Here is a 12394-nt window from a genome sequence, read left to right on the forward strand (position 1 = left end):
GTCGACTCCGACTCCGTAGAAGCAGTGCCTGATGGTTGCATCTTCGGGAAATGGTGCGAAACTGATCAGAGATGTCGAAAATTGGAAGCCCACTTCGAAAACCCTAGTTCCTAGTTCTTGCAAAGAGCCGTTGGTGAAGGAGATGAGAAATATGTGCGAGCACAGGGGTGTATAAAGATGAGGTGAGGCGGGGGTATTTTGGGTAGAATTTCTGTCTGAAACGGTCACGTGACTTGCACGTGACCGACTTGCCGTCCAAAATAACTGGCGACTGGACGGAAGGTCCATTCGTTACACGCTGGCAAGTTCGGGGGGGTCATGTACCAAATTTTGTACATTGGGGGGTAAATCGTCACACCGTGGATAAATCAGGGGGGTGAAGTGTAGTTATCCCTTTATAATATTTTTCAAACTTTTAAAAGTTGTAATTGATCCCAAAAACTGTCTAGCCCTTTTCACTTAGCTCCCTTCATTAGGAATTTTCGTTAAATCCGACAGAATATGAATCATTTGACATACAATTAAATAACAAATTAAAAAAGAAGAAACAAAACAAGCAAAACATTCGGAATGGAGATTGGTTCTGGCCCTATGCACGTTCTGACAGCCTAGTGGAGTTGCAGAGTAAGCTATCGAAGGTAGCTATTGGAGGAAGGGATATTCCTGTGTGGAATAGTATAACAGGAAGATATATCTATGCAGATACTTGGGAGTCTTTAAGGAAGAAGGAACCTTATGTGGATTGGTGGAAAGTGGTGTGGCATAAGGTTGTTGTCCCTCGGCACTCTTTTCTTTTATGGTTGGTGTTCAAAGATGCCTTAATCACTAGAGAGAGGATGTGTCGATGAGGTTATATGGGAGATTGCTTGTGTTTATTTTGCAGGAGTAGAATTGAAGACAGAGAACATATATTCTTTCAATGCGGGTTTAGTAAACGCATTTGGAAGAACGTAATGAATCTTTGTCTGGAAGGACGTCACTTTGAGACGTGGGACAGTATAGTTCACTGGTGCCTATCCGATATGAGGAAGGATTGTGACGCAGCAGGAATTCAAAACAAACAAAAAATTAAAATAAATCTACAATAATTCAGAGTCTCACAAAATTATCGAAGATGAAAGAACAAACCAGCGTCTCACTGGCCTTGGCAGCGTCTCGCCACCAAGAAAGAAGAGAGGAGTCACACCTCAAAGAAACAAAACTGTTTTTCATAATATCATAAACTGTTTTATTATAAGAGAACATTATACTTAAATAAACACTCTAACCCTAACCCTAACCCTAATGTGACTGACTTTGGGCCAAGGGCCAAGCCCACTTTTAAAATGACAAATAACTTAAACTTAAATGACTAACTGTGGACCCTTAATGTGACTGACTTTGGGCCAAGTGTCAAACCCACTTTTAAAATAACAAATAACTTAAACTTAAATGACTAACTGTGGGCCAAGCCCATTATTGAATTACAAACAAAAACTAATAATTTAACTAAAAATAAATGACATATTTATTCTTGTCTTGTCCTGCATCATTCTCCCCTTCTTCGAAAAGAACTCATCCTCGAGTTTAGATGGCAATGCTTCGCCCAATTGAAAGTGCTATGGGCTGAAAAATGAGGAACATTGTCGTAGTAAGCCCAATAGAAATTCTCTCTCTCTCTCTCTCTCTCTCTCTCTCTCTCTCTCTTTTTTCACGTGTCTTTGGGAAGACAAGTCTTACCACGATTTATCAAAACCAAGGGGTCTTCATGTTGTACTTCACGCGGTTCAAGCACCTGCAACCTTGAAAACAAGTGAAACAATTTATTTATTTATTTTTATTTATTTTATTTTTTATGCCTTTGACCAAGACTTCCTTTTTGGATCATTTGAATGGCTAGGATTCAGGAGTCTTGCTCTTCCTCTTCCAGCTTTGACCAGCTTGCGCACTCCTTTTATTCTCCTCTTCTTCCTCTTTCTGAACCAATCATAAGAAACAAAGTCCCTGTTCATCGTCTCATGAATCAAGCATAATAAAACTCGGTCCTTTCCTTTCCTTGTAAGCCAAACGAGATAGGGGCTTCTAGAAGCTCCATCCAGAATTTGTGCAACACAGTTGTAGAGGTGTAGATATGCGGCCAGGGGCGAGAGTTCCTGGATAATGGTCTGTTCAACGCTGGGTATGGATTTGGGTATTGGCAGTGGTTGCGGGTTTTGCGGTGTGGGTATCAACGGTGGTGGGTTGATGATGGGGACACACGGTAGGGATGATGGGTTGATTCTATGGGTGTCACGGCACAGGGTTGGCGGTGGGTTGGGTTGTTCTAGTGTTTCTAAGATGCCGATGGTGTGGGTGCTGCTGTGATGCTGGATCAGTGGGCAACTGGGTGCTGGATGGGTCATGATTTGTGAGTTGTTTGGTAGAGACAAAAATTCTACCGTGATGGTGGTGTCTTTTTGTGGAGTAGGCAGCTTGGGTAGCAAAGGTGGTTGGTATTTGAGAATGGATGGTGATTGTGGATTGTGCGATGTGGGTATCAACGGTGATGGTTCAGAATTTTCGGATGGGATTTCCTGTTGAATTTGGGCTTTGGTTTTGTCTTGTTCTTGAATAATGGAGGATGCTGAATGGGTGTGGGCGATTGGTGTTGCTACTAGATCTTCGAAAAAGATTGGATTTGGGTGCTTGAAAATTGTGGACTTAGTGGTATAAGTGGTTGTGACTGAATTTCTAATGGGATTTGTTTGGGCTGTTTGGGATTTTCTGATGGGGTTTCCTTTGGGTCTTGAACGGCTGAGGTTGTCGATTTGAGGTGGGTTGGGGTGTTTGGTGGTTTGGTTTGCAGATGAGAAGCTTGGTTGTTCATCGGTGGAGAGGGTTTAGGTATCAATGATGGTTGTGTTTTGGTTTCTTGGGGTTTATGAACGGCAGTTATTGCTGGTTGGGGTTTGCTAGAAAAGACGTAACGCTCCATGCGTGTGAGACCGTCGTCTAGCCGTGCAATGCAAAGGCGTACCTGGTTCAATACATGAATGGCGGAATCTCGTTGCTATTGATTATCATAGTTGTCCCCGTACTTCTCTCGCAACTTGAATCTCATCTCTTCCCAATCGATGATGGGTGGTAGTCGTAGGCGGTGATGATATTCTTCGACACTGTGCCACCAATCATGTGCTTCACCCTTGAGCACATTCTTGACGAAACGCACCTTTCGATTTGGGGGGATACCAATCCATTCAAGAAAGTCTTCCAACGCATTGAGCCAATCTTGGAACGCCTGTGGATCCCTTCCGCCATAAAAATCTGACACAACTTTGCCCCCGTATTGAGAATGCTCGGAAGACTGGCCACAATCAAGATCTTCATGCCGTCCATAACTCATCGACGGATATTAAAATCGGATCTCGCAATTGTTGATAAAAAACAATTGCAGGATGCTCTGATACCAAATTGACGCAGCAAGAATTCAAAACAAAACAGAAAATTAAAATAAATCTACGATAATTCAGAGTCTCACCAAATTATCGAAGATGAAATAACAAACCAGCGTCTCACTGGCCTTGGCAGCGTCTCACCATCAAGAAAGAAGAGATGAGTCACACCTCAAAGAAACAAAACTGTTTTTCATAATATCATATACTGTTTTATTACAAGAGAACATTATATTTAAATAGACACTCTAACCCTAACCCTAATGTGACTGACTTTGGGCCAAGGGCCAAGCCCACTTTTAAAATGACAAATAACTTAAACTTAAATGACTAACTGTGGACTCCTAATGTGACTGACTTTGGGCCAAGTGTCAAATCCACTTTTAAAACAACAAATAACTTAAACTTAAATGACTAACTATGGGCCAAGCCCATTATTGAATTACAAACAAAAACTAATAATTTAATTAAAAATAAATGACATATTTATTCTTGTCTTGTCCTCCATCAGATTGCTTTAAGACCAGATTGTGTATCCTATGTTTAGGAGCTGCTGTCTATTATCTATGGAAGCAGAGGAATGCTATTCTGCATGGCAGCACTGTGTATACTGAGGAAGATCTACTGTCAAGGATTAAATGGGAGGTTAGAGCTCGAATATTGGTGAAGGGGAACTTCAAGAACTCTAGAGAGAATTGTAAACTGGCTCAGTTATGGAATTTGTGCTAATTCCTGTTGGCTAGTTGGAGTTTTGGGACTGCTTAGACTTGCTGGGTTTTGTTTGCTGCAGTTTTGCTAGGAAAGGAGTTTGTGTCTGTTGTAAAGGATTAGAGGGGTTGTTGTGAACTCCCTTGCCTTGTTGAGTTTCTGATGTTTTGCAGCCTTGCTAGGCATGGTGTTTTGGGTTGTATTTGGCCTCGGTTGTGTTGTTTAGTTTGTTTGTTGTAAGGGATTAGTGGGGCTGCTGTAGCCTACTTTGCCTTGCGTAGTTGCGTCTAGTGTGCACCATTTATGGTGGGATCTTTTATAAAACCAAACACATGTGGGATTTTGTAAAAGGTGTTTGGTTTTATAAAAGATTTCTTTCATCGAAATAATAATAATAAAAAAAGCAAAAAGAAAAGGCCAGTTGTGGGACGACGCAAGAGACCCATGATCTTGTAGTGGGTCTATGTGAAAGGAGACAGACCCACGGCTATCAGATCAGAAAGGGCTATGATATACATATACATGTATAGAACCAAATATAGAAGTCAGAATTTCTTTCTTTATGTTTCCTCGATACTATATACATTACCAAATATTGATCATTTGTTGCATTAGTGTGACTCAATTGATATTAAAAAGATTCTAATTGACTCTCATCTTTATGTTTATTTAAATATGTGACAGTATGATGCTTACAAAACCAAAAAGGAAGAAAATGGTGAGATATTGGAGAAAACTAAGCTGATCAAATCAAAAGGTTATCCCTGGAACTCTTAATGCCTGGAAGTTCAAATCCACAAGTCTCCCTCGTTGTATATATTTTTGAATCACTTTTTACATTATTATTGACAAAATCTAATCCAAAGTATACCATTTTTTTTTTTTTTTGTTCTTCTTCTTCTTTATATCCAAAGTAGGGGTGAAAATGCTGATGCGTTTATTAGTAATATCCGCATAATGCGGTTATTACTTTTAGATATCCGCATCCACATAATATGATTACGATTCGCATCCGCACGGTTATTGCAGTTATTATCTGCTTTCCGTATATAAGATAATGAACTTTTTAAATTACTATCTAAATCTATATGCAAGATTAAATAATGCGGTTATTATTATATGCAATCTTAAACAAACTATGATCTCATTTGTTACATAATTCACAGTTATCAGTCATAGATGGTCATTGTCTTATAGAGTAATTAGCATTTGAATTACCCAAATAAAATAAAAGAAAAAAAAATGCAGTGATACATGACTTTGAGATGATAATAAAAAAACCTTAACATAACTTGAAGGTCATAAACTTACAAAATTCAGAACGATGTCGTTTTAGTTAATTTAATTAAATATGTATAATATATAATTATATATAAAGAGAATGCAGATGCGATTATTCTGCATACCTTAAAATTGCCATCTATACCCCCATATGCATGTAACGGATATATACTATTATTATGTGCTCCCATTTTCATATCTGATTCCAAAATATACCCTTAAAAGAACCGAGGCGAAAACATAAACGAGACCAAGGGTAATCTTGGGAAAACGCCATTGTTGGGCTTTGGCAAGTTTTTCACTTTCGCAACTCAGGCGAAAAAATAAAAGGGTCCGGCTTTTGTGCTGTTCAGGTTCTGTAATTTGATGAATGGCTAGGATTGTTTTAAGATCTTATTAACCTAAACGTCACCGTTTTAAGCTCAGAAAAAATTGAACGAAACGTCTTAAGGCTTTTGGGTTGACGCCGTTTAAGAATAGAGGGGAGCGTCACTCCAGTAAACTTCCCGAATCCCCTTCTTCAGTTGGGGACTCCCATCACACATACTGAAGTTCTTGCCAAACCAAAAAATCTACCGCTCTCTCACGTCTATCTCCCCTTTGCATAACGATCGATTAGAAGAGGAAATTTGATATTTCAAAAAAAAAAAAAAAAAGAAGAGGAAATTTGAGGTATTTGTCTCTCTCTCTCTCTCTCTCTCATCTGCCTCTCCCTTTCTCGTCACTGTCTCTCTCTCTCTCTCTCTCTCTCTCTCTCAGATTTTCTTCCTATGTTTCTACTTAAAAAATCAGTAAGTGATAAAATAGTTGCTTGATTTTCGATTTATATTACTACCCATAGAATTTGTGGTTCGAATGATAAACCCATCGAAGGATTTGGTTAATTTTATATTGATGTTGAAGATTTTGGCGAAGTGACCGAATACCATTTGTCACGTTTTTTTGTTTGTTTTTTCATTTGATTGTTGATTGTAGATAAGCAAATAGATGAATATATGTGCCGTGACGGGTTGGGTTGGGTTTCTGTTTTGCTGTTGCGAGTTTGGGATTTCTATGAGTCTATCTAATTGATGAACAAAATTTTTGGTAAATGGTGGTGCGTGCACTGCGTGGTGGGAACCAATTTTTTTTTTTTTTGTACATCGAATTGGCCCCAAATGGTTAAATGAGTTCTGAAATGGATTGAGATTAAATTGATTGATTTTTTGTTGTTCTTGTTATACCCATTAGTTGGTTTAACTGAAATTTGGTAAATCCTAGAAATTGAAATTGATTGGTTGAAGTTTGCTGAGATTCTGGGTTGGAGGAAGCTTGATTGTAATTTCTGATTGGGTAATTGAAGTAGCCGATTGTGGTAAATTTTTGGTTGATTTTGTTGGTTCTCTGTTTGTTCGGCTAAGTATGCGAAATGGCCAGTTGGTCTGCTATGGCCGAATGGAAGAAGAGCGGGATTCTTAAACGGCGTCAAACCAAAAGCCTTCAGACGTTTGGTTCAATTTCCTCTGAGTTTAAAACGGTGACGTTTAGGTTAATAAGATCCTAAAACAATCCTAGTCATTCATCAAATTATGGAACCTGTGCTGTACTTTTAAAGATCCAAAATTAAAAAAAGAAGAGAGATCGAGTGAGAGAGAATTTAGATTTCTAGGGCTTGCACTTCGATACTCTTTAATCTTTTCTCTGGTGAGATTTCCGATTTACTTGTGCTTTTGAATTCAAATTCCAAGGTTTTATTCTTTTTGTTGGCGAAAGCCCATGGAAGGAGCGGAGCAGTGGAAGATTCAATTGGAGCAGTGGAAGAAACAACTGGAGCCGTGGAAGACTCAACTGGGGCAATGGTTGAACCAAGGGTTCGAACATATTCATCAGATTCCACCAACGCAGCTCTACGCTGCTGTCGCCGTCTTGTTATTCACGACCCTTTTGCTCCTACTCAGTACTATGCTGCCCACATTCTTAACTACGTGTTTATAGTTATATGTTGTGCTACCCAAGGTTAATGGGATTGTGTTTACTTATTTTTTTGGCAGTTCGGGTGCTCAAACGTGCGAAATCGAATACCATTGTGCTCACTGGGCTTTATGGGAGTGGAAAAACAGTTCTCTTTTATCAAGTAAGCGTCAGCATTGCTGGTTTTATTCCTTGAGATGTGTTGGTTGTCAACAATTTGATAATTTAGTGCATCCAGTTGTGGAGATATGATATGTTTGAGCAATGTTTCTACATTAGTCTTACCACATGCACTCCTAGTATGAATTAATTGGCAAAATTGTTTCTTTTTGCTTGTTTTTACTAATTTGGCTAAACCAGTGAAGTAATTGATGCCACATTGAGAGTCCGCCACACATTTTTACTATGGTTGTATTGGGTGCTTTAGGTCTCTTAAGAAGTTGATATAAACACTAGTTTTGTTTTGTTTTTTTATTTTTATATATTATTTTTTTTAATCCTAAAAAAAAAACTAGTGATTATATCAACTTCTTTGCAACTAATAGTTCGCTCTAATCACTTAGTTTTTGGAGTAAATTAATAAAGCATTTAAAAAAAAACTTGGGAAAATTTTGTTAAATTACAGATGTATGTGTACATATCGTAATACTGCAGCATCAGAAGTAATGGCGTGGTGATGAATGATGTTGTTGGTGCTTGTTTTTAATAAAAAGAGCTGTTGGAAAGCTTACGAAAATTTTAGGGGACGATATTTTGCACATTTCAGCAACCTAGCAGTACCGTTCTTTGGTCTTTGCATTAGTTTGGTTTGTTTTCGGTCATGTTCTATTCTGTTATGAAGCTTTTAGAGTGTAGGGGGTGCAGTTTGTTGTTTGTAAGGCAGTTCTGTCTTGCTTGATGTGGTGCATTTGCAATAGCATAGGGATTGAGCTTTCAAGGGGATTGAACTTTTTATCCACAAGATTTAGATGGTGTTCCTTAGAAATTTGGAATTTATTTTTGACATCATTGGCTCTTGGTCATTCTGAGTGTGATTCTTCTTTGATCTTTTTAAATTTTCTTGATTTTGTCTGTTTTTAAAGAGCTGACCTTCCCTTTATTGGCGTCCTCTTCACTTGGGGTGTTCTCTTTTTCCTTCTAACAAAATTTTATTTAGCAGAAAAAAAGATACTTTCCCACATGCTCCTGATATTACTAGTTACTAATTAATGTATATATAAAGATATAGTTTATGCCTTATGGATGCTAATCTGACTTTAATGCATGATTTTATGCTTGTGTCAGCTTCGGGATGGCTCTTCCCATCAGGGTACTGTTACATCAATGGAACCAAATGAGGGTACTTTTGTGCTCCACTCCGAAACAGCAAAGGTAATATATTTTAACTTCTTTTGCTCAAATGATTGAGCAAAGAAGCATGTCCAAATGTCTCGTGTACATACGGATATTTTCTGATCATGCTTTATCTTCTGTATAATATGAGGTAGTATGCTAACTTTTTCAACTGCCATGTGAACATGAGATTGATTGTTGTGATTTTTCTCTTCAATTTATTGTTGCTTATTTGGATCACAGACTCAATGATCTGAAACCTTTCTGCACTTGTACTTGACAGGAGGGAAAAGTAAAACCTGTTCATCTGGTTGATGTTCCTGGTCATTCTCGTCTTCGACCCAAACTAGATGAGTTCTTGCCTCAAGCAGCAGGAATAGTTTTTGTGGTGGATGCTTTGGAATTCTTACCGAACTGTCGTGCTGCTTCAGAGTAAATTTTACTTATTTACTTTTTGCCAAAGCTGAAATATATGGTTAAAATCACTTCTCTCTCTCTCTCTCCCCCCATGCCACCACCACCACTTGCTCACTTTCGTTGTATCGCCCTGGACCCAGATGGGTCCCAATGAGTCTTTGTGTGTAAGCAACACATAGTTGGTGAGCAAATGACAGTTAAAATTGACAAACAAATATTTGCCTGAAAAGACTGTAACATTGATACTTACTTGCAAAAGGTACCTGTATGATATCTTGACTAAGGCAAGTGTTGTGAAGAAGAAAATTCCAGTACTCCTTCTATGCAACAAAACTGACAAAGTGACAGCACATACAAAGGAGTTTATCAGGAAACAGATGGAGAAGGAAATGTATGACTTCTAAATCTTTTATCTCTGTGTTTCTAGTTGATTACATTTGTTGCACATTTTTTGCAAGCTGTGGATGGGATTGTTCTGCTACTTTGGCCCATTTGATAATCATTTGCAGTTTAATTTTTATACACGAGGGAGGGATATCAGTCCATTATATCAATTGTTTCCACAAAATGTTGCTCTCAGTATAGTCATTGCAGTAATCTTATGCTAGTCGGTATGGAGGTAGTTTTGATGTGATATCTTTTATATGGTCCTTTTGTTCTTAGTTCACTGGATGGTGCTCTATGATATTGCACAATATTTATGATATTTCTGGATTCGAGTTCTTTTTCTCACTTGGTTTTTCATCCTCGGTCACTATTCTTCATCCTTGATCAGTTGCATTTTTTTTGGACATTTTTATGTGGTTACTATTGATTAAATTTCACTCTATACAAGTTATAGATGAGGAAGAGTTTTTTGCCATGACATCAATTGTATCCAATAAAATGGTTGTAACAGTGTGATTATTGTAATTGACATTCATTATCCTTTTAGAGTGAGCTGTTGAATTTGAATATGCTCAGGTTGTGGTCGTATTTTCTTTGCTCACTGAAAATACTATTGATACATATGGTTCCATCTTTTAATTGAATTCTAACCCGCATGCTTTCTATCACTTACAGTGACAAATTAAGGTCATCAAGAAGTGCAATATCAGCAGCTGACATTGCAAGTGACTTCACACTTGGGGTACCTGACGAAGTATTTTCTTTCTCTCAGTGCCATAACAAAGTTACTGTTGCAGAAGCTTCTGGTTTGACTGGTGAGACATCTGAAGTGGAACAGTTTATCAGGGAACATGTAAGGCCATAAAAGGATGTTTTCTCCAATTTCTTCGAAGCGTAATGTTTTTGCTTTTAGAGCTTGCTTGAGTGTTGCATGCTGTTTGGAAGAGCTCTAGGACGCTGCAGACACCCAATTGAGCTTGAAGAGGAGAGAAAAAAAAGAGAGGAGGAAAATGTGGGAGGATCTTATTCGGAGAGCGAATTTACTTGGAGACAATAACAGACACTATTGCATATGATGAAATTATTTTGTTTTAAAAGATCTTCAATTGTAATCTTGCCTCTGCAACCTCGCAAACTGGTTATTGGCTAATTGCCTGACCTTCTGATTGCATTTGCATTGTCCATGGTCTTTCATAGATCTTTGCCTTGTTTGCTATTCATTCTATCATATATGGTTATTCTAATGACTAATTGGATGATTTCTACGTCGATGAACATAAAAATGGAGTGCAAGTAAATATTCTGATAGTTGTGATTTCGACAATGCCCTCATTCTCTTATGTCTGCATTTGATGGCCTACTATTTTGAATGCTTGGTTGCAAAGTGCACACGGGCTTCTTCCCAACCCCCTCTTAACAGAAATATAAAACAGAAGAGGGTCTGAAGGGGTCCAACTTGTGTCATATTTAAAGGGGGTTAACATGACCCCAGATGGACACAAGAATACGTGTTCGCATCTGGTTTTGTCATATTGTTGTGCAAACTAGGGATGTGCATTAGAGGTGGTGGAAACGGAAATGGGCTTTTTATTTTCTGCCTAAGTTACTATCAAAAAGTTGAAATGACCTTTGATTCGCTTCTGACGGAGGTCATTTTCGTCTAGCCTCTACCTCCGAAATTTTAGAGGCGGAGTTGGGCTTCCATGTTTGATGGGATCTGATGAGATGAGAAGTCTGACTTTGTCTTTGGGAATTTGGTCATAAATCTTAATGTTAGATTAACAACGATAAACAGATATGAGTAATCTAATTCGTGTCCCATCTTCGTTAAGTCAAAGTTTAGTATAATACAGTTAGAATATTAGTTAAATGATTAGTTCATCAATTTTTTTTTTTTTTTTTTAATTTTAACTTTTAATGTAAGTGGTGATTTAATCACAAGTGAGGAAAAGTGTTACAATATTAATTAAATAATTAAATTCACACATTCTTATCAACTGAAACTTTTGAAATACGTGGTGATTTAAAGTAAACTGTGGTGATTTAAAGTAAACTCTAAGCTCAAATATTTCATAACTACACTTTATAGCTTACTATTCTCCAAAATTGATTGTGAAGTTCATCAATGGTAGCAGTTCTATCATATAATGGCACAAGGGAATCCTCATCTCTCCATATGTATATCTAGTACAACACAACACACGAATATGCAGCTGCAATTTGCCCCTTACAGTGTTAATACTTCGTATCGGAGAAGGCAACACTAGATGGTTCACCGTTCACGTGAGAAGAATCCGAGTATTCCTCAACTTACAGAAGATAAAGAAGGATGAAAATAAATTTATCAGCTATATCTCCTAAAAAAAAAAATGTTGATCACAAAAAGAGTTGTTGAAATCATTTACAAATTAATCTTACTCAAAAAATCATTTATTTTTATTTTTATTTTATTCTCAAAGATTTGAAATTTGAAACAGTGATTTCAATCTTCTTAAAGCTTAAATAGCCACTTACCAAGTTATAATGGAAGTATGGAAGAGTCTGAATTACTTTGAAGGAGAAAATTGAACAGTCTTTATGGATTGATCCAAGCATAAAGATTACTACCGTAATCACCCCTTTTCTTTTAGGATTGAAGTATTAAAAATGTACGTAAGAATCACATGCGCTAAACACACACATAAGTTTAATGGACTCTAACCCAGTTTAGAGAAAAAATCTGTCCATTCAAGCATATCCTTACAATTATAGTACGTTGGAATATTTGTGCACTTCCATTTTGAATTTAGAATCTAAATAAACTAATCTTACAGATGGCTGAGGAAAACTTAGTTGAATTCATTTACAAATCTCACACTTCTGCTCAAAAAAAGTGTTTGCCAGGTCAAAAATGAAAAAAGTAAATAAAA

General features: G+C 37.5%; 1 protein-coding gene across 2 annotated transcripts; it reads left to right on the plus strand.

Moving 5' to 3' along the window:
• Positions 1–5872: 5872 nt before the first annotated feature.
• Positions 5873–10681, plus strand: LOC133866285 (uncharacterized). Of its 2 annotated transcripts, none has more exons than XM_062302815.1 (7): positions 5873–6071; positions 7127–7335; positions 7430–7512; positions 8634–8720; positions 8965–9113; positions 9358–9489; positions 10161–10681. In XM_062302815.1, exons 2-7 carry the CDS (start codon positions 7155–7157, stop codon positions 10348–10350), a joined length of 822 nt encoding a protein of 273 aa, XP_062158799.1. In that variant the 5' UTR covers positions 5873–6071; positions 7127–7154; the 3' UTR covers positions 10351–10681. The 2 variants fall into 2 exon arrangements, with proteins under 2 accessions (XP_062158799.1, XP_062158804.1); XM_062302820.1 differs by having other exon boundaries at positions 7152–7335.
• Positions 10682–12394: the final 1713 nt, after the last annotated feature.

The sequence above is a fragment of the Alnus glutinosa genome, chromosome 1 (genome assembly GCF_958979055.1).
Source record: "Alnus glutinosa chromosome 1, dhAlnGlut1.1, whole genome shotgun sequence".
In the NCBI taxonomy this organism is placed as follows: Eukaryota; Viridiplantae; Streptophyta; class Magnoliopsida; order Fagales; family Betulaceae; genus Alnus; species Alnus glutinosa.